Raw genomic sequence first — 21,449 nt, 5'->3', positions numbered from 1 at the left:
ATGATGGAGTATGACGAGTTTGACGAGTATGGGAGTGTAGTTTGCAAGCTTGATAGTACAACAGTACGATAATACGAATTTGGCGCTCACTAAGTTCAAATGGTTAATGCTAGGTGGCGTGGAGAGAAAGAAAAGGTGCAGAGTCCAATGGTTGCTAGGTGGGTTCAAGTTGTTTGGTTTGTGCCCAAAAGAATAAAAAGAACGGTGATACGTCGCGTTTTTTATTTTTGGCGACTCAAGAAATCGACGATCTCCAGCCAGGGCTATTACTATTGGGGGGATTTTAGGGATTTTAGGGATTTTAGTTGGAACCCCCCACCTTGTTCATTACCTAACCTTGTATTCCGGGCTGTCTGGGCTGTCTGTAATTACTTGAACCTTATGAAGTTTAATTGATGGATGCTGTAAATTTGTGGATCAATGGGGGCTGAAGAGCCGCAGATGGGTTGGTGGGATAACTAGGTAGTATGTCTCCTCATAAACCACGTGATGATAACTAGTTAACTAGGTTAACAGTTTCTTCTGATAAGGTATTAGTGCATATCCATACCCATACATATTGAAACCTTTTTTTTTTTTTGTTCTTCTCTTCAATTTTTGCATCGAATCCTTTGCGCCATGTCACGGTTAACTGTTATACTATTTAATAAATCTCCCTAAACTTCTATATTTACAAACCGTTGAAGCGGTTAATACTTTACAATTACTATATCGCCTTATAATGTTCTTATAAACATCATCCTCTTTCCAACCCTCCATCAACACTGCCATCATGGATTCATCCCGAATTTTTGTGAAAGGTCTGCCACCAAATCTCAATGAGGCCGACTTGCGAAAGCACTTCGCGTCCAAAGGTCATATCACAGACGTGAAGCTGATACAACACCGAAGGATTGGATATGTTGGTTACAAGACCTCCCAGGAGGCGGCAGATGCTGTTAAATATTTCAATCGCACCTTCGTACGCATGTCCAGGATAGGCGTCGAGTTCGCAAAACCTGTCAGTAGGTTGAAGTCTTGTGTATACTTGAGCCAGCCTAACAGTTACTTTTCAGATATCAGATCCTTCCTTGTATCGGGCACAGCATGGAGGAAGTCAGCCAGTGACTGCAGAGATTCCCCGAAATGTTACCAAGCAATCTTCAGAATCCGAAGCCAACACGGAAAATGCGAAGAAGAGGAAACGAGATGCGCTCGATAAATCTGACCCCAAGCTGCAAGAGTTTTTAAGTGTTATGCAACCTAAGATGGCACCGACAAGTCAGGTACACGGGATAGCTATAGAACCTACAGACGAGCCGCCGGCAAAATTTGCAGCAGTACCTGTGGATGAGGGAGCATCTGATGACGAGTATGAAGTCGTGCCAGCCCGTCGAAGGAGGAGTCAGCCTCAAGAGATTACGAAGCCCACTGTAACTAGTGGAGTCAGTGTTCAACCCGTCGAAGAAGTTGACAAACTTGAGGAACCTGCCAAGGAACAAGTCGTGCCCAGTGTTTCTACTCTGACTGAAACTGCACCTCCACCGGCTGCCACAGATGATGACTGGCTACGATCACGGACGAATAGGCTGCTTGATCTAGTTGACGATGAGGATCCAATTCCTAACCGGATGCCGGCGGGTGATCTTCCATCTGTATCGCCGCAGCAGGAACAGGAACCTGAGGTCGTTGATGCAACCATAGATGAAGACCATGCGATGGAAGATCAAACCCAGCAACCCGAGTCGGATGAGCAGGACGAGCCGCTCGTAGACTCTAAAGATGATCCTCTGGATTCAGTACGCAAGAATAGGAGATTATTCGTGCGGAATTTGCCATTTTCCGCTACCGAGGACGATCTCAGGTCGTACTTCCAACAGTATGGTGACGTTGAAGAGGTAATAATTTTTGCTTTGGTGTTTTCTTTCTTCATGTTCTTTTTGTTTCTATGATGAAGCCCAGATAGGGACAGCTTATACTTAATGTATATGATGAGAAGCCTGGGCCAGTATTTTAGTAGATATCTGGTGTCTGAGAAACTATCCCTTCTTAATTTCCTCAAGTTGCCTTTCTTCCATTCCTACTAAAATGAAGATACTTAGGTTCACGTGCCAATGCAAAACTCGGGCAATAACCGCGGAATCGGCTTTGTTTTATTTACCAGTCAAGATGACGCGACCAAAGCATTCCAAGCAGATCGTACCTCGTTTCAGGGCAGAATTTTACATGCCCTTCCAGCATCGGCGAAACGGGACCATAATCTGGATGACTTCACACTGTCCAAGTTGCCGTTGAAACAACAGAATCTTATCAAGAAGAGAGCTAAGGCGGCAGAGTCCAGATTCAACTGGAATTCACTCTATATGAACCAGGATGCTGTGAACTCATCAGTTGCCGATCGTTTGGGAATTTCAAAGTCCGAACTGCTGGACCCAACCAATTCTGATGCTGCTGTGAAGCAAGCCATAGCCGAGACCTCAACAATTCAAGACACTAAAGCCTATCTGATAGCTAATGGTGTTGATCTGGACGCTTTCAAGTCAGGGCCGCGGGGCGATACCGCAATCCTTGTAAAGAACTTCTCTTACGGCACTACGATTGAAGAATTAAGAACTCTCTTCGAAGAGCATGGTCAGGTATTGAAAGTGTTGATGCCGCCCACGGGGACTATAGCGATTGTTCAATTTGCACAAGCTCCCCAGGCTAAGGCTGCTTTCACGAAGCTAGCGTACCGCCGGTTTAAAGAGTCCATCCTATTCTTGGAAAAGGCACCCAAGAATTTATTCGTAGCTAAAGAACAGGAGGCGATAAGCCAGGCTTCTACGGCCAAAGAGCCTAGTGGCGTACAGAAACTGTCTGTTTCAGAATTACTGGAACAAGACAATCAAGAACCTGTGGAGTCGAGTTCTCTATTTGTTAAAAATCTTCATTGGGACACCACCACCGAAGAGCTTGCAAATGAATTCAAACACCTCGAAGGGTTTAGATCTGCGCAAGTGAAAACAAAGAAAGACCCCAAGAAGCCCGGCCAAGTGCTTAGTATGGGATTTGGATTTGTCTCTTTTGCCAACAAAGCGACAGCTGAGGCCGCCTCCAAGGTCATGGATAATTACGTCCTTCGGGGACACACACTTCAAGTTAGAGCTTCGCACCGTGGGCGTGATGCAGCGGAGGAACGAAGAAAGGAAGATAATGCCAAGAAGACAGCAGGCCAGGGAACAAAGATCATAATCAAGAACATCCCCTTCCAAACCAATAAGCAGGACATCCGAACGCTTCTAGGCGCATACGGGCAGCTCAAATCAGTCCGTGTCCCCAAGAAGTTCAACTCGACGAGCAAAGGTTTTGCCTTTGCCGAGTTTGTGTCGTCGAAAGAGGCCGAGTCGGCAATGCTGGCCCTACAAGACACGCACTTATTAGGACGCAGACTTATCCTTGAGTACGCAGAGGCAGAGACGATTGATCCGGAAGAGGAAATCGCGAAAATGCAGAAGAAGGTAGGCGGTCAAGCCAACAAAGTAGCCCTGCAACAACTCACAGGGGGGAGCCGCAAAAGGGTAACCCTTGGAGGTGATGAGGAGGAAGGGGAGTTTTAACGGGCAATTAATTGGGTCTAAAATCCTCATTGCGTGCCTGGTTTTATCTATTTACCTAGATATGTACTAGGTAGATATAGTATGCAGTGCAGGAGTGCCGGGATTGCCACGTTGGGAGCTAGGGGGGCATGGTTCATTGCGTTATCCCTTGTTCCCTTGTCAGGGAGATGTCGAATCTGGGGTGACTATCTGTGCCCAGGAGTTCGGGTCTGCAATAGCTTGCAGCATTACATCCCCTCATTCATGTGGCTTTGGTAAAAAAAAAAGCCCAAAAAAAAACCCCTCTGGATTGAATGAATGTCTACAAGTCCTAGACCTGACGATCTGATCTGTATGGGTCAGTTAATCAAAGTTACATTCCCCTCCGCGGAGCTCCACGAACTTCAGTCACTGGATCAGTCTGAGACGGGATACCTACCTAAGTAGATAGCATCAACGTGATGGCAAATTACACATTCCCGTGGGTAAGTGTCGTTCCTCGTACTTGTACCGAATCTACTCTCCTTGCGTGCCAACTACTCGCAGTTGGTGCAGAAGACGTCATGCATCTCCCTACTTGGACCTTATCCATCTATCATGTCATGGCGTTTTGTACTATTCAGAGTATTTTCTTCAAGACGCCCTTGGAAGCCTCCTAGTGGGGGAGGGGGTACTAGGGCTCGAGTATCTCTTCAGGGCACCTTTATTGCTACACTCCTAGATAGACGAGCAGTGACAGTCTTGTGAATACGAACTCTTATAAGATATGGTAATCTTCTCTTCCATGCCAACATCTCTGTCCAGGAAACCACCTCTAGTCTTAATAGTAATACGGCATTTTCTTTGCCACTGCCATTCCTTTTCACATATCTCACTCTGCTTCCCAACGTTCTTGGGAGCTCTCCAGGCATTCGTTAAAATTCTCGCTCCTTTCATGAAGCATTCTTATCATCTTTTGTCATACCGACCTATGCAATGGAGCACCCACGGCCAGTCCTGCCATCTCAGAGATATTCCCCAGCGTCAGACTATGCGTACGAGACGGATCACGAAGTGATGCCAATGACACGACAACCTCTTGGTGAATCTACTGGCAACGTCCAACAGCATAATCTTGCCGCTCTGGCACTCTGTAACCACTCCTTATCACCACCTCTACATCCTATACCAACACCACCTATAGTGCCTACACAGGCTCTGACCTCTACGTACGGGACAAGCCTTCGAAGGCGGTCCCTACACCGAGATGTATCATTGCGAGAGTCACCAATGGGTTATCCACGGGGTAGCAAGAACCCCATCTACGCATACAAACACTTCGCCGATTATCGTAATAAAGTAATGCAAAAAGAGCTCGAGAAGGAACAACCAATATGGCCTCTATGGTTAGAGGATGCCTTTCTCGACGGTAAGCAGCTAGTCTTTGTGTGATTTTTGAGTCATCGGATTATACAAGCTAACATCCTGAGAAGCTCTCCTTTTAATTCCCCAGATGGGCCGAAAGAAGTTCAGTTCAAAAACTATCCTCTATGGGCGGAATATGCTCATCACAGAATACCTTTGGATCTACCACTGGTTACTTCACCCGCCTCAAAATGGCGAGGTCATCCCGAATAGACAACAGAGAGAGAGGGGCCCGGATGGAAAGCCGCACCCCATGTACAGAGGAAGAAAGCAGGTATCCAGTCACATCCAAGTTCTAAAGGGCTTCTTCGCGACACTAGTGACTTGTAGGTAACCCCCTAATGAATAATGTTGCCCTGTCTACAATCGAAAGAAACTGACTGGCCGTATCTTCTAGTCCACTTCATCTTCCCTAGCAAGAGAGACGCCAAGGAGGAAGACAGGAAACTTATAAGAGAAGACGAGGACACAGAATCCTTCAAGAATAACCGTGTCCTCATCTCCATAGCTGACGGTCGGCTACCTGATGAACGGCCCAATTACGAGTACTTCGCCCGCCTGTTGAGCGCAGACAACGATGTCTTCCTGCGACCGAAGCAATGCTGGATCTTCGTTTCATCCTCCCAGGTCAGCCTAAGGGAGAAACATTCAAAGATGGATGACGGCACCACCAAGAAACAAGTTTCAGGCATCACACCCAACGGACATCTGCTAGGCGAGTCTGACTATCCTCACCTCAAGCTCAACGATGGCAAGGACTACAAAGACTTGCCACGAAATGGTGACCGACCTACTGTACTTCTACATGAATATACTAGGCCGCTTGCCCAAAAGGAGTCTTCATCCATCAAGGAGATTTCCAACCGGTGGGACGTCCAGTTCCCGGAACTGAGGGAGAAACTCCTTACCGCCCTAGATGACACCCACCCGTCAGATGAGCGCACATCTCGTTGTGTGGTGGGACCCTGCGACACGTTTCACTTTGAGGTGACACTTGACTTGCACGCCACATCCAAGTTCCCCGATGGCTCGGAACTTAACGGGATGGTGGAGCTGTCCATCAACCGTCCCGAACTACACAACCATAGCTGGAGATCTGTGACTTCGGTAGTGAAGCCTGAAGAACTTCACATCTCCGGCTCAGAGCCCGACTTCTGGGACCGCAGCAACCCCGTTGAGGTGATCGTCTCACACCGTGTCGGCTGTAACGGCGTGGGCCGGTGCGACTGCGCAGGCCGCGGTAACCGTGATACCATTGGTGTTCCTTTCCCCGCCGCCAGCTGGGCCAACACCTTCATCAAGCTAGCCCCGTATGTGACGGCAGAGCGAGAGAGGAGAGAGCGAAAAGGGCGCGAGCAGGACTCGCACAAGGGAGCCCGCCCATCCCGAGCTGACCGTGAGTCAGCACGCATGAAGAAGGAAGACGACAGCAGTGCAGGGCCATCACACAAGGCCGGCACTGCCAAGACACAGACACCCAAGGACCTCCTATCCCAGGTAGCCATGTACCAAGAGATCTGGTCGGCGCCGAACCAACCCAACAACGGCAGCAACGACAGCGAAGGCGGGAAGCGCGGGTGGGTTCGTCGCTCCGTCATCCTATGGACGTTCATCCCCGTGCACGAGAAGACCGACGAGAAGGGCAAGACCATCACGGTGGCCCCGGGAACCAACTGGAAGTTCCTGACCAAAATCGACCCCATCTCCGAGTACCACCAGCAGCGCGCCTACCTCTCCGGCTCGCCCTCCGTCTCGCGAGACAGCGTCATGTCCCCGAACCCAGGGTACCAGGCCCACCTCCACGCCTCCATGCACGAGAACCTCAGCGCGGCCTACGACGCCCCGCCCATCCTCCCCTCCACCACGATGCCGGGCCAGCCACACCCGCATCAGCACGCCCACCTCCCCACCGGCCTAGAGCTCCTCGACGGCTTCGACAACGGCCTCGTCACGCCTCCTCCCACCGCCTCGCTCACAGGCGGGTACCCGCACTTCGACGACCACAGCAGCGCCGGGCCCTCGCTACACCACCAGCTAAGCTTCATATCCGACGGCGGGCCCTCCGCCACAATCCCCACTACCACCGCCGAGATGGCGCCGGGAAGCTCAGACGCCTTCCTCTCGGGCCTCGGCGTCCCCGTCTCCTCCGCGTACGAGGACCCGACCGACGCGCACCTGCACAGCTGGGTCGACACCTCGCACAGCGGCTGGGGCGCAGGCTACGCCGACCCCCACCTCCACCAAAACCAACACCAACACCACCCCGTCACCTGGGCCGACACCTCCCCCCTCACAGCCACAACAACCAGCTCCGGCGTCCCCGACACCCTCTGGGCCGCAACAGCCAGCGTCCTAGGCGGCGGCACCGCGACGCGGGACAACAGCTTCAGTTCCGCGAGCACATCGCACTGGACCACCGCCGCGCCGCCCTCGGGCTCCGAGCAGAAATACCAGCCACCCCCGCCCTCAGCGTCGGACCCGTGGGCGGCGTGGCACCAGGGCGCCGAGCAGGCCGCGTGGGAGGCGGGCGATTTCGGGATCTATCTCGGTGGTCCTTCCGCCCACCCCAGTCCGCATACCACCGCTGTCCGGCCAGGCGCCCCCCAGAGCTACGGCCAGACCCAGCACCAGCACCAGCAACAAGTCACGGGGCGCAAGAGATCGCGCGCGGAAAGCGGTGGTGATGATGATGATGGTGAGAATGATGACGGGGTCGGGTACCCGGTGCACTCGATGCGGAAGCTGTCGCATCCGGCTGTGCCGGGGTTTGGGCGGCATCATCATCATCAGTCGCATCAGCATAGTAGACAAGGGGCGGTTGGGGTTGGGGGCCAGGGACATACTGCGCCGACGGCTGTGATGGGTGACGGGCATACTTTCCTATGAAACTAGGTCCTTTGCTTGGTGGTTGTCTGTGTGTGAATGTGTAGTGTGTATACATATATGTATCATGTCGTTGTTCAGCAGCGTTTCAGGTTCACGATGGATGGGTCTTTTTTTTTCGCACGGAATCATTGGTTCAATCTATTCGATCTATCTATCTATCTATCTTTGGGTATCGATTTGTCCTAGGCCTCTATTCACATGTACTTCTAGGCCTTGGAAGCTTTTCTTCAACGGCGTTTAAGGGTTTTCAGGGGTTTAGGGGGGGGGGGGGGGGGGGGGGGGGGAGGTTTTCTAACTAGGTACTACCTACTTTTTGTTTACTCGGGCTTTGATCAAGCACCGTAGCCTGTAACTTGGGGCTGGGACTGGGAGGTCGGCGTACGGTAGTTCTTTTCTCGTATCATCATAGCAATCAATCTATCCATCCCACTATCTCTCCATATATTCATCCATCTGTCTCTGTGCATCTATCTATTGCATCATCCATGCCTCTGCACGTTAGAAATGTTGGTTCATCTCCTCGTCGTCCTTGCAGCGTCAAAGCGGTTCTTTGTCAACGACGTTGAAATGCGGGTGATGAGATATCTTAAGCCTAAATCGGTATCTACCTCGGTATCTGTGTGCCCTATCCTTCCCTTGCTTTCTATTATAGCCCACGTGGTAAGACTGAAACCCTTACTTAGCTAGTTATGAGTCGATGTGTGTATGCATGTAAATCAGCCCAGGATGGCTCACAGAAACGACGGGGTAAGTTCCGAGTAAGCGAGGAGGATCACTAGGCATATTCGGAAGACTCCAGGACCGGGTAGATATCTCCTAAGCAGGCATGTAAAAAAGAAAATGAGAATGCAAGAAACTCATTTGATAACTTGCCGCCTGCCAGCGCAACGAGGGGGCTGGAACAGGTTTATTGAATATATAAATGCTCGGCCCCTATGCCGTAGGCTTTTAGGCTTTAAACTCCTCGCCATTGCGGAATCTTACGTTTCACGATACTTGCTCCCAGTAGGTCCTGGTAGGTCCCAGCAGGGAAACGTCGTGATATCTTGGCAAGGCGTAGCCCTCGATTGGGGGGGTTATCTCCCTTAGATGTCAGGGTGCTACCGCGCGCGGGATCGAGAGCATGGGGGCTCCCCTCCCCTTCTACCTAGATAGCAGCTATTTAAAAAAGAGTTAAATGGGTGATCGTCGTGAACTAGTCAGGGGGGGTGCTGTAGCGATCGAGGCGATTACATGGGTGTTGATGAAACAAAGCGGTGGTCTAGCGGTCGGGAATACCCCATATCCTAAGTGCTGGTAGGTGGTTAGGTACAGATAGCTGGAACACTTTGCCTTCCATAATTGGGATACACTTCGTTATTCAAATTAGTGTCGAGAACCTAAGCTTGTAGACGATGATCTATTAACAGTTCGTAGATGGCGTATTCGATATTCATGTACGGGATAAATCAACTCCAACGGCAAGGAGGAGGTTTTTTAATATCCTAGCCACCTCCTCTAGATAATATATATCTAGGTAGGGTAGGCAAGTAAGATGAGTAATGAGTAATTTGGGGGTATCTCTCGGTTGTAATACATGAGAATTATCAGTAATGCCTTGGGGGGTTTGAAAGGTATTGCGGCGCTTACAAGCGGGTAGCCTATAGTTTTATGGCTTATGGCTTGCTCATAAGGCACATTTGTTCGAGTAGTCGCCTTCAAAATCGGAGTAGAGAGCCCTGGTTTTTAAATTTTCGAGGCACGGCGCTTACCATGGGAACACGAGACAGACCACGAAACAGAGAAAGAAGGGCTAGAGGTATACATGAACATATGAGGGAAAACCACGCATACATATTTGTGAAGAACATTATGCGTAATGCTTGCTCAAGTACTTCGGACTTCGTACTTGTTGCCAAGGCAGCGGCTAAAATAACCAACCATTGAAGTTTAAGGAGGCTACTGTAAAGATATGTAAAAAAGATATGTAAATAATAACTGAAGAATTCCAAAGACTTCATCCGGGAGCCACAACAGGTATGAAAATATTTGTGGCCATATCCATATCTGAAGATCGTGAACAGATTAATAGAAACATGGGCTACCCTAGCGAACTGGCAGTCTGCCACATGTTGGAAGATTGATAGCCTCTCGATAAGATGAGGTTCTGCTGGATCTCGTCGCGAACTGGGATGTGGTCGGGGATTTGATTGGTGACGATGCAAAGAATTGAAGAAAAATGAACGATGTGGGGAATAAAACAAGAGAATGGGGAATGAGAAAGTGAGAAAGAAATCGGGGAATTGAATGGTTGGTCGGGTAATTCCAGGATTTCCCAGATTAGCTACATTTGTCGCCCAATGATTTCATGCTTAACCTTTTTAGTGCAAGCTCCCGCCATCCTGTGCTACGCTAGGTACCTTACATATGTACCTAACCTAGTACAATACATGTCTTTCATCCCTGCCTCTTATCAAATTCATACATACATGTACCTATGTAGTATCATTCAACGTTCAATCTTCAACTTCAAACCCCAAAAAAGCCACCAAAAAGAAGACCAACCTTCTTTTCCATAGAATCATACTACATACCTATGTACTATTGCTACATATATGTGAAAAACTGTTATAGGTATTATACCTACTGGCTTGCATGAAACATGGCCTAAAATAAAACAACCGCTCCAAACAATGCCGGCCTATCGTATATCTCGTCATCCATACTACTCTAGTAGACCCAGACCCTACTCGCTCCACCATGCCAACCCTACCTGAGAACTCGTAGACATCAGAGTGTGGCCGTATTAGATATCAAGATGAGGCTAGAAAACATAGAACTGCCTATTTCTTCTGCGCTTCGGCCCCCATATCCTATGTATACTCGGTACTCATTCTGCATGAAGCTCACAAGATACAATACAAGTACCTACATACACGATACCTAGTAGTAAATTATAGATCCTCAGGTATACACACTTCCGATTCTAAGGGTTTACGATTTTACGATTTTACATCTTTTTTAAGCCAATCACTTACGCAACTCCACCTAAGAAACCGCTTCCCTGAGGCAACTATATTGAGTCACATGGGTCACCGCACCAAAGACCTACTGTGCTAATCAATTCACTCAATTCAACTCGACTTGTTCCGTCTCATCCATAATCTAAACCTTTCTCACCTTATTCTTCTACTTCGATCAAGGTAAAGAACGCGGTGAATTATCGATTTTTCCAGTCTTGGCACTTTCGTATAACTAACTCCCGTCTACTTCACCTTGACCATCACTCCCGACCTTCACACAAACACACACCTTACAAACATTACACACTAAAATTCATTCCTTGACAACTACTTTGTTCTCCCCAGTCGACACAGAACAACGTTGCCTTGTCAATCCTTTGTTGATTGTTCAACAACGAGGGGCATTGTTGGTCTACAAGTCTGGACGTCTCGACAAAGGATAGTTCTTATTACTTCTTTACTCAACACAGCCGGACTGCGTTCTTCCACGCGGAGCGTCATACTTATTCGTCCTCCCATACGACTTTCCCACGAATCTGTATTTGTTTTACTCGCCCAAGTTGAAACTGTGCGCTGTTTAACCTTCTTTACTCTTTACATCCCGTACATCCTCGAGAACGTACCACGACTTACAACTATCAACTCTTTCCTTGAAGAGTACTCTTGGACCCTTTTCTCTCCACTACTCAAGCATAGAAGCAGTCTCGGTCATTTGCAAACTTCCCGAGGTCCTCCGCTTCATCCTGGGTTTCTTTTCCCAGAATCTCGCAGGCGAGACGAATACAAGTCAACTTCAGACGCTTTTCTAAACCATTCTCACCATGGCCTACAAAAGTATTCTACACATCATTACCCTTCTTGCGGTCTTGTCCGTAGTCAGCGCCCACTCCTGGCTCGAACAGCTCCGCCGAATTGACTCTACCGGCGCCTTTGTAGGCGATCCAGGCTACCCAGCTGGATGGCCGGGCAGAGCTACATTAGTGGACTACAAGGTCCAGAATAGAATCTTAGATAAGAAACCTAACCCACCCGTGTGCCTCAAGTCCAAGGCCGACTCTTATACTACTACTACTTTTCCACGCCTCACTGCGGCTCCCGGAGACCACGTCGCCTTGATTTACCAGGAGAATGGACACGTCACTCAGCCCAAACTAACTCCACGACCCTACCGGAGTGGACTTGTGAGTGTCTACGGCACTCTCCATCACGAAGACTCCGATGGTATCAACGACGTCCTCAACTCATGGACTGCCGACGGAAAGGGCGGAAATGGCAAAGGCCAGCTTATCGGCACCCACTTCTACGATGACGGTCAGTGCTACCAGAACTTAAACGGTAACTTTACCATCGAAGTATACGCCGAGCGATTCCACGAGCACGGCCTAGACGAATTGTATTGTCAGACAGACATCCAACTTCCCAAGGATCTTCCCACCTCGGGCACCTACACCATCATGTGGGTCTGGGACTGGCCGCTCATTGTATCTGACACTCAGAACACCACCGAGATTTACACCTCGTGTGCCGAGATTCAGCTTCAGCCCCCCCAGGCTAGTAGTGCCGCTCAGGTTAAGTTTTCCCAGGATAATCCTCTTCCTCTGAACGACTCCGGTATCGCGTCACAAGTCGCTATTCAGTTCGAAGCCACTGGTCTAGGTATCGGCACCACCCCCCCTGGAGCCCCAAGTTCCACCGTAGGCCAAGGCCAAGGTCAAGCAAGCACGGCCGTCTCGTCAGAGGCCGTAGCAACCCCTTCGTCAAAATCCACCCCTTCGTCATCGTCATTGGCGAAGCCTGTCCAAAGTGGAATTAAGACAGTGACCGTAACCGCGGATGCCCAGACGACTACCCAGTGGAAGACCGTCACAGTTGGCGGTTCTGGCCGCGCCGAGCGAACCGAGACAATCCCAACGGCCGCGTCTACATCGTCTAGACCTACCTCCGCTAGCTCTGCCGCCAATATCGCCCCTACCGTCAATGTCCCCGTCATCTCCGTCTCCAAGTTCCTCAAGGCGCGTGCAACGGGTCGAGCGACGGGTCGATTCCGCCGAGGCAGCAACGATCAATCCTAACTGCGTCTGGACGCAGGCCTCGTATCCCGAGGAGTCAATGCTACCTTAGCTACTCGATGTGTTTTGGTGGTAGTGGTAGTGGTATCTCGCGTTTCATCATTCTTTCACTTCGACCATACATAACTATTTTTTTTTCTTCTTCGCTTCTTTGTTAATACTTTTTTTTACCAAACACCCCCTTATTTTTTTTCTTTTGTGCCCCCACGGGCCACCACGCACAAAGCATACGAAACGAGATTACGACACGACACATGAGGCCCACGGTTTGCTGGCCAGGGGCGAAAACACGGCAAGGAAAGACAAAAATGGAACGCATTTCTCTCTTTCTCTCTGGTGGGCATAGCATGGCATAGCATGGCGCGGTTAATAAGCATTTGATGGGTTTGAAAGGGAAAAAATCGATCGCGAAATGGAATTGAATGGAGGGTTTTACGTATGGAAAAATCAACGCACGGCATGAGGCGGGGAGAGATAGGCACCTACACGATTGTAAGAAACCTTTTACAATCGTAGACAAGCAACTATATACCTACCTACCTATCTCTCCCTACAACGACGATGATTGATCGATCGATTCATAGGCTAGGCGTTGTTTGATATTATTGTTGCGATTGCTTTTTCTGAGGAGTCTGGACAAACGGAAGGAGTCTGTATGGCTGGAAAACGGAAAGGAAAGGGTTTGCACTGCACGAAATGGGCGAAGCACAAGGCACGAAGATAACTTGATCAATCGATCAAGTTTTTCTCTCCCTCTCTATGCTATGTTATTGTATTCGCATCGGCAAAGAAGAAGTGGTGGTATCGTACGCAAGTACTCTTCCTGTACATGATTACGATGATGAAAGATGGCTGTTAGGTGCAGCTAGTATAAATGAAATGAGACAATTCATCGGTATTACCTAGATTGATTTTTCTATGTGATTCGCCCTCTCTCGTAGACTGCCTCCGTAGGCTGGTTGCTCACGAATACCTGCCTAGTATAGATGGGCAGTATCTAGGCTACCTATACGATGAGTCCTCTGAATTATTGATACCTATGTATCACAGCCCTTCCCACCCCCAATGTCAAGAGAATGAGGTTACATACGGAGGCAGGTACCTGCATAGACAGGCAGATGCGCCTCATATCTCCAACAAGCTGCAACACCACAAGCCCGCATGCATGCAGGTCACCTCTTGGCAAACGCACCTTGCCTTCGATCAGCCGGGTCTGATAGGATCATGCTACATACATAATATAGTTAGGTAGGTACAAGCCAATCAGACTTTTACAGTCATGGATGAGACGAATACCATTAGGGTTACTTCTTTACTAATGTTGTATCTTGTCTACTGAGTACCTACCTACATATGCTACCTCCTTAATACATGTAAGAGCAAGCTGTGCCGGCTTTCATCGAGGTAGATGGCCCCCAACTAATTAATCAGAGTAGGGCCCAGCCTATGCGGTCCACGGCAACAACATTATCGCCGCTCCATTATCTCGGCGGGTTTGAAGGGTATTGCTTTGCTCAATGCTACTACGTACTAGTAGTGCGTGTGGCATGACATGACAAGAATTCCTCCTTGCTACCTACCTACCTAACCTAGTAACGTCATCTTTATTTCCCCTTCTTTTTGCCCAGCGCCAGGGCCGAAGGGGTTCAGAGCTAGAGAATGAGGCAGCTCCTCAGGCAGGCTCCCTTTGTGTCTGTTCTTGGTTCTCGGGGCAGAAGGACTCACTTGGTAGAATATTGGGGTTATGGACTTATATAAATTGTCTCCGTTCTGTGTACCTATATGAATGACATGCTGCGTACTGACAACTTGGAGTGATGATATCCCTACCTACATATAGGACCTTTGCATATTGGCTATAATTGGCTTGACCGTGGTGATTGTTGGTCTGTGTGATTTACGTTTGGGAATAACTACTTACCTACCTAGGTACGTAGATAAATAGGCGCAACACCCTTAGGGAACCGCAGTTCTAGATAGGGCCAATACCTCCTAGGCCTGCCTACCTAGATATAATGCGAAGGACATACCTTTGTGGTGATAGATCCGCCTTAAGCCTCAAACTCTAGTAACTTGAAGATAGAACTACAGCTAAGTATTTAGTAAAGTATATCCTAGTGTAGGAACCTGCTTGGGGCAGACAGTAAGTTGATAGAAATATTGTATTATCCATATGCGCCGTTTAACGCTTAACGCCATTACTCTTAATAAATCAATGGGTATCGCATTCCAAGTCATCGTCCGAGTCATCCAAATCACCGTACAGCACCTCGCAGACGCCAGCAAGGGGTATGTCCATGACCGCATCCGTGCCCTCGTTCCAGATATTTTTCCAGTCAAGCTGATTGGCCTTCTCCTCAGAGATAGGTTTCCCTGACTCGCCCATTCGTATTCTTCCCTTACTGTCAATGGTGGCAACATCGGCTGCCTCGTCCACAATCGTCTCCAGGGAGTTCATGGGGAGGGTCAAGATCTCGGTGTTGTAGGCCGCTAGCGCCACGTAGATGTAGACGATAAGCATCACGAGAAACGAAGGAACGGCTAGAGCCCACCACCGGTTGGGATAGTAGTAGATTCCGAGGGCGTGCAAGAATGGAGACGGTAGATACGCCCACAGGAGGTAGATGAGGAAGGCGAAGGAGGAGAAAAGGTACAGGACAAAGCCATAGTATTCGTAGGTGGGTACCTTGGGCGATGCACGTGGCACCGGCTGAAGATCGTCGTCCGAGGCATCGGGTGTGGTAGGCCGTGAGGGACGGAGCAAGGATGTTAAAGATGGCGAAGGGGGCAGTGGAGTTGGGGGGCGACCGTAGAAGGGAGGAGCAAAGTAGTTTTGCTGTAGCGGGGGTGGAGGTAAGTCATCTTCGCTAGAGGCTGAAGCATCGGATTGGTTGTCTGAGAGGAAGTCTTCCTCGTCAGAAACGAACGTCATGTTTGTTTGTATATATATATGTCTTGAAGTATTCGATGAGTATTTGCTATGTTATTGAGATGGGCTCTATAGAGTATTAAGAGACATCATCCTCCATTACTAGCTACGTAGTTTGCGTCGAGATGGGAAGAGGAGAGTGAAGTTTTATAAATAAAGCGTCGAAGAAGTGAGAAGTGGGAAGTGGGAAGTGGCACGTTTAACCTTGAGCTTCTAGACACGCAGGTACTGCTACTACTAGTAGTACTAGGTTAGGTTACCTAGTTAACTGTTAACTTGAAAGCTTAACATTTACAGGGTTCACAGTGCAGGGTAGGAAACTGTTGTTAATACTGTCAGCCACCGTTAGATTTTTAACCAATCAGATAAGTTAAAACATCAGAGCTCAGCACTGTTGCCAGCCACAGGCGCGATTGTAGGCTGGGGGAAGCTTCGATTCGACGCGATCAACTAAATTTAACAATTCCATCTTCTTTTTTTTTTTTCATTCCCCCTCCTCTCTCTCTTTCGTAAACTCGTCGCAAGCGCAAGTCTAACTCGACCTGTTACTCGGCCATTGGAATTGACTTGCAATATGTCTTCTCAACAACCACTTCCTAATACCCAACAGCCCCTCGATGTCTACGGTGGAGGTCAGTACATCTGCTAATCATCTTCAGCCTCGTCAATTCTAGCTTTCCAATATTAACACATCTCATTAGACGAAGTATCAGCACTCGTTCTCGATGCTGGCTATTGTCACACACGGGCAGGCTTTGCAGGCGAAGATGTTCCCAAATCAGTCCTGCCCTCCTTCTACGGCAGCGTGAAGAGTGGCGATGGCGAGTCTGCCACTTACCGCCATGTTTTCGGAGATGAACACTTAATACCCCGCGCCGGCCTCGAGATCAAGAATTACATGTCGCGCACCGAAAGCGTCGTTGAAGATTGGGACACCGCTACGAAGATCTGGGAGATTGCCCTTATCAAACGTCTACAGCCCCAGAAGCAGACACACCCGACTAAGAACGGTCTGAATGATCCCATTCCTGATGGCGAAGGCGACGTTGCTATGGATGATATTGAGGAGCAGGAAAAGGCGCTAGCTGAGAACCCATTGCTGATGACGGAAGCACCGTGGAACTCCGGCAAGGCGAGAGAGAAGGTCATCGAGATTGCTATGGAGAATTGGGGGTGCCCTGCTTTCTGGCTATCGAGAACGCCAGTTTGCGCCGCATTTGCAGCCGGCAAGGCATCAGCACTAGTGGTTGATGTAGGTGGTGCGAACACGAGCGTCACCGCCATCCACGACGGCATGATCTTGAAGCGCTCTATCCAGAAGTCGCCCATCGGTGGAATATGGCTATCGCAACAAATCCGATCCATGTGGGAGAACAGTGATCCCAAGATTGATATTATACCATCTTACATGCTCGAGAATAAGGTTCCGGTCGATGCAGGTGCGCCCGCGCAGGCGAAACTTCGCCACTTCCCCTACGAGATTAGTTCCTCCTATCGCGCCTACGAAGAGGATCGCCTCTTGACCGAGTTCAAGGAATCCGTTGTGGAAGTCTGGCGAGGTCCCGGCCGGTATGCGAACCCAGGCAACGAGGACGTCGTTAGGTCGCAGCCCGGTCGTGTTTTCGAGATGCCCAACGGCTATAACCAGATGTGGCGAGAACAACGGTTCAAGGTTTCCGAAGGCTTGTGGGACGAGACAGCCGCATTGGCGGCACCAGAAGGCAACACCAAAGTACAGACGATCCCGGAACTGATCAAAGCTGCCGTCAACGCGGTGGACGTAGATCTACGACCTAACCTCCTCGGAAACATCGTCGTAACGGGAGGTACCAGCTTACTAAATGGATTCAACGACCGACTTAACAACGAGCTAGTGGCCATATACCCTGGTATGAAGATTAAGTTGCATGCTGCTGGTCTCACGACTGAGCGACGTTTCGGTGCTTGGATCGGAGGAAGCATTCTAGCAAGTTTGGGTACATTCCACCAGATGTGGATTTCACGAAAGGAGTACGAGGAGAATGGTGCTGGAATCGTTGAGAAGCGATGCAAGTAGTAGTGTTGCACCGATATCCGCATTACTTCCAGCGCGCTGGGGAATTCAGTACAATCAAGGCAGCTTTTTTTTAGGTCTCTACCCTGGGCGTTCCGGAGTTGGAGTGATATAGCCACGTAGGCCGGTAGGCAAGAAAAGCAGGCACGCTTGGCCTCGTTGTTCTTTCGAGGGACAGAAAAAGAAGAAGAGTCCTCAAGGCTAGACAAATAGTAGCCAGTCATGACAGAAAAAAATCACCAAAAAGATTCAAATACTCGGTAGACAGATAGACACGTCGATTATGAATTCTATTTGATCTGCTATTCCAGAAGCCCCGGTTTCGTCTTCTTTCTTCTCATGGTTTCCAAGTAATATTGCTAACTCTGAAGTTCTACCTGTTCATATAAAGAAATCCCCCTTGGACCCAATTCGTATAGGTACCTACCTAATACCTAACCTTTAAGAACTATTATCATCATCACCAGCCATTCCACCGCGGCCACACATCCACGATCTCGTCCTCACGCCCCGTATTCCTGCTATCCACCACAAGATACCAGCCGTGTCCCGCGCCCGTGATACACGAATGGTTCGGCCAGATGCGCACGCGCTGCCCAACACGCACCGGCACTTCATCATCAGCCCCCCCTACCCACCGCAGCACCCCGTGCTCCTGACTAATCTTCGCGACCTCCCACCCCCCATGCTCGCGCGGGAACCCCTCCCCCGGCACCGGTACCTTCTCCGCCGCCAGCTCCCCCCACGGCATCACGATCCCCCACCCCCGATACTGCTCCCCGCCCACCATCTCCTGGCACGGCTCCCGCCCCAAAGCGAGCGACCCCGCGTTCACGAGCGCCTCGGTTTCACCGCTGGGCCCGCGCAGAGGGTACACGGAGGCGATGTCGGCGAGCACGGAAAGCGCGATCAGCCCGCTGTGCAGGTACGGCGCGGACCGCGCGTGCGCGGCGAGTTGTTGGAGGTCGAGGGTTGGGTATACGCCGGCGTGGACTTCGGGGGTGAGGTTTTGGGTGGAAAGGGTGTGGAGGAGGGATTTGAGGTGCGTGGTTTGGGCGGCGGCGTTGGTGTTGGGGTTGGGGTTGGGGGTCGGCTCGGAGTGGGATGGAGCTGAGGAGGACGGGTCGAGGTCCGGGTGCTGGATGGTAGTGGCGGTGGGTGTTGCGCCGACGGAGAGGACGAGGGGGCGGTGCGTGGTGTGAGAGGGGTTCTGAACGTGAGCCTTCTTCTGTTCGCGCTGCACCTCCTCCGCCACCTCCTTCAGCCCCTCGAACTCGGCACCCAGGATCCCCATCGCCTCCCAGTCCTCGCGCGTCGCGTACGAGTGCCCCGCGTGGCTGTACACGCCTAGCAGCTCGCTTGCCCCCGCGGCCTCGGAGGCGAGGAGCGCGGTGATCAAAGAGGTGCAGGTCGAAGTTCCGGGGACCACGCCCGCGCGGTCGCTGCCGACGTTCACCTTGAGGAAGACGAGGGGCGCGATGCCCCCCGACTCGGTGGTCAGGGTGTCGAGGTACGCGACCTGGTCCACGTGGTCGACCATCACGGTTACGGCGCGCGGGCCCAGCTGCTTGGATATGGCGGCGAGGCGGGGGGTGCTGGAGGGGTAGAGCGGGAAGGAGTAGAGGACCTGTGATTGGTGAGACTTTAAAGTAAGGGGGTGGAGGGGGAAGGGGGGAGGGGGTGTTGGCTGACGTTTATCTGTCGCCCTTTGTCCCGGTATTCTTGAAGCAGAGGGACAACACGCTCGGCCTCGAGGATCGTGGATACGATGAGGTTCACTGGAGACGAGCTGGCGTCCCCTACTTGGAGTCGGGTAAGCTCCTCGGTCTGTGATGTGTGTGTGAATTCGTCCCAAGGTCAGTAAATATTCTTTATACACCAGGCTAGGTAGAGAGTCCCCGGGATGGAATCGTGCTTACCTTATGCGTCTTGATGTGTGCCCGCCAACTGAGCTGCAGCCGCTGCGCCGCTTCAAGCATCAGGTTACAGTTCACCTCGACCTTGGCGAGGTCAAGGACCGCGGCCGGCGTGATGACCTCGTGAAGAGTCTTCCCCACGAACTCGGCGCGGAGAAGGTCCTTGGATAATGGAACCGCCATTGTTAGAGCTATAACCGTTCTCTTGGCTTTCTAATGGTACTAGGCTATCTAGATAAGCAATTTAAGAGACCAGACAGTAGAAGATCCTCCATAAAACCCTTGATAAGGCTGTGGGGGGTAGGCAGGTGAGCGGGCAGGTGAGTAGATATAGCTTCTGTGACCGTGGTCGGACTTACCTATGTTAGGTTTTACTTATAACATAACATATTCGAGCGCCCTATGCTTCCTCCTCCCCCTCATAACTAGGGAAGACGCCGCGGCCGCGCACGGGAGCTAACGAATCCACTAGCCGGTATACTAAGTCGAGCTAGTGTGAGTTGGGCTGTCATGCACCACCCGAGCAACGACCTGCAGCGCAAGCGTGGATCACGATGTAACGGCGTCCTACATTGCATGAAGGGGACCTCGCAGTGACGGCTGCGTCATCCTGTGCAGACTGTTCGGTGATGCTTTTTTTACTCCCTTTTTTGGCATTGTCTTTATATATTCGAGGGCTTCGGGGAGGCAAGCTTCCGGTGGAATATTTCTGTGTTACGTGATGATAGGGGTATAGGTAAACTCCGAGTTTTTTTTGTTAGTTTTTTTTTTTTTTGCTTTTCCTTTTCATGATCCACCTACCTCACCATAAACTAGATAAGAAGAAATTGTGTATTCTATTGTATTGCATTGTGTGTATATTACGCTTACGCAACAATGACGATGTTTACCTAAACGAGAAAAAAATATATACAGTGCCATCCTCGCGTTCCACCCGTTCGGGACGAGGCATGCAGATGCGGTAGTTGGGAATACCTCACTCACACCGGTCCCACCCTTCAAATAGCTTGCGGTTGTTGTTGCGTAGTGAGGCATGCCGATCTTGGCATATACTTATTTCAGTAGAGACTAATGTTAATACGCACACATGTGTTGAAAGTTGGCTTGATAGGTTCGGCTTCAATAGTTCGTAGACCCAGATGGTCACCTTGTCGTGTTGCTTATAACACGGAACACAACACCTACTTAAATGGATAGGGAGGCTTAAAACCCCAAGAAGTCACAAGTCTATTCAGAATCATATTCATCATAGTTCTTCAAGGGATTAGCTGATTTGAGGAAGTCCTAGATATTCTATGAGTGAGTTTGGTAGCCTACCTCCATACTTGGTTGGAAGGATAGGAGAAGGCAAAGAAATGTTGGTTTGGATATTGAGACTCAGACCATTCGATCTACTGGTACGATTCTTCTCGAACATCCGATGTAGCAATGGAATTATATCTATACCTATTCTCTTGGTCCTCTCACATACGTGGACGCCAGTGATTTGGTACCATGGATTTCCCCCTTAATTCTCCTCACATGACCCGGTAAGGCACAGCAGAGTATGCAGAATTTGGCCGTGTGAGACTGGCGGGGGACACAGAATATGTGGTTGTCGTCACATTTTCTTAGTTAGATGGCAATGGATTTCTAC

General features: G+C 50.0%; 6 protein-coding genes across 6 annotated transcripts; 4 read left to right on the top strand and 2 right to left on the bottom strand.

The window, feature by feature from the left end:
- Window positions 1–772: 772 nt before the first annotated feature.
- On the top strand, window positions 773–3,575 carry GGS25DRAFT_525548 (RNA-binding domain-containing protein; the record flags this gene model as incomplete). Its single annotated transcript, XM_049264814.1, has 3 exons — window positions 773–1,000; window positions 1,056–1,877; window positions 2,082–3,575. 3 exons carry the CDS (start codon window positions 773–775, stop codon window positions 3,573–3,575), a joined length of 2,544 nt encoding a protein of 847 aa, XP_049113170.1.
- Window positions 3,576–4,529: 954 nt separating this feature from the next.
- GGS25DRAFT_525547 (uncharacterized protein) lies at window positions 4,530–7,844 on the top strand (the record flags this gene model as incomplete). Its single annotated transcript, XM_049264813.1, has 3 exons — window positions 4,530–4,962; window positions 5,027–5,284; window positions 5,356–7,844. The coding sequence occupies 3 exons, from the start codon at window positions 4,530–4,532 to the stop codon at window positions 7,842–7,844; spliced, it is 3,180 nt and encodes a 1,059-aa protein (XP_049113169.1).
- Window positions 7,845–11,126: 3,282 nt separating this feature from the next.
- GGS25DRAFT_453744 (uncharacterized protein) lies at window positions 11,127–12,994 on the top strand. Its single transcript, XM_049258870.1, has one exon. The coding sequence runs from the start codon at window positions 11,668–11,670 to the stop codon at window positions 12,916–12,918; it is 1,251 nt and encodes a 416-aa protein (XP_049113168.1). The 5' UTR covers window positions 11,127–11,667; the 3' UTR covers window positions 12,919–12,994.
- Window positions 12,995–14,851: 1,857 nt separating this feature from the next.
- On the bottom strand, window positions 14,852–16,091 carry GGS25DRAFT_507560 (PIG-P-domain-containing protein). The gene has a single exon (XM_049262397.1). It carries the CDS (start codon window positions 15,845–15,847, stop codon window positions 15,128–15,130), a length of 720 nt encoding a protein of 239 aa, XP_049113167.1. The 5' UTR covers window positions 15,848–16,091; the 3' UTR covers window positions 14,852–15,127.
- A 172-nt stretch (window positions 16,092–16,263) lies between these two features.
- GGS25DRAFT_507558 (Actin/actin-like protein) lies at window positions 16,264–18,172 on the top strand. Its single transcript, XM_049262396.1, has 2 exons — window positions 16,264–16,476; window positions 16,546–18,172. The coding sequence occupies exons 1-2, from the start codon at window positions 16,419–16,421 to the stop codon at window positions 17,898–17,900; spliced, it is 1,413 nt and encodes a 470-aa protein (XP_049113166.1). The 5' UTR covers window positions 16,264–16,418; the 3' UTR covers window positions 17,901–18,172.
- On the bottom strand, window positions 18,129–20,297 carry GGS25DRAFT_453685 (putative serine dehydratase domain-containing protein). The gene is made up of 3 exons (XM_049258869.1): window positions 19,817–20,297; window positions 19,590–19,724; window positions 18,129–19,524 (listed from the first exon to the last, which is right to left on the bottom strand). The coding sequence occupies exons 1-3, from the start codon at window positions 19,994–19,996 to the stop codon at window positions 18,358–18,360; spliced, it is 1,482 nt and encodes a 493-aa protein (XP_049113165.1). The 5' UTR covers window positions 19,997–20,297; the 3' UTR covers window positions 18,129–18,357.
- Window positions 20,298–21,449: the final 1,152 nt, after the last annotated feature.

The sequence above is a fragment of the Hypoxylon fragiforme genome, assembly GCF_022984875.1.
Source record: "Hypoxylon fragiforme strain CBS 206.31 chromosome Unknown GGS25scaffold_9, whole genome shotgun sequence".
Classification (NCBI taxonomy): domain Eukaryota; kingdom Fungi; phylum Ascomycota; class Sordariomycetes; order Xylariales; family Hypoxylaceae; genus Hypoxylon; species Hypoxylon fragiforme.
The sequence above is the reverse complement of the archived record's forward strand: the minus strand, read 5'-3'. Positions and strand labels throughout refer to the sequence as shown.

Excerpts from the sequence above, each read along its gene's own strand:
- GGS25DRAFT_507560 (XM_049262397.1), bottom strand. The coding sequence starts at position 15,847 with ATGACGTTCGTTTCTGACGAGGAAGACTTCCTCTCAGACAACCAATCC.
- GGS25DRAFT_507558 (XM_049262396.1), top strand. The coding sequence starts at position 16,419 with ATGTCTTCTCAACAACCACTTCCTAATACCCAACAGCCCCTCGATGTC. Across the intron at positions 16,477-16,545 it reads CCTCGATGTCTACGGTGGAG|ACGAAGTATCAGCACTCGTT; the intron begins GTCAGTACATCT and ends ACATCTCATTAG.
- GGS25DRAFT_453744 (XM_049258870.1), top strand. The coding sequence starts at position 11,668 with ATGGCCTACAAAAGTATTCTACACATCATTACCCTTCTTGCGGTCTTG.
- GGS25DRAFT_453685 (XM_049258869.1), bottom strand. The coding sequence starts at position 19,996 with ATGGCGGTTCCATTATCCAAGGACCTTCTCCGCGCCGAGTTCGTGGGG. Across the intron at positions 19,725-19,816 it reads CACACATCAAGACGCATAAG|ACCGAGGAGCTTACCCGACT; the intron begins GTAAGCACGATT and ends CACACATCACAG. Across the intron at positions 19,525-19,589 it reads ACAAAGGGCGACAGATAAAC|GTCCTCTACTCCTTCCCGCT; the intron begins GTCAGCCAACAC and ends CACCAATCACAG.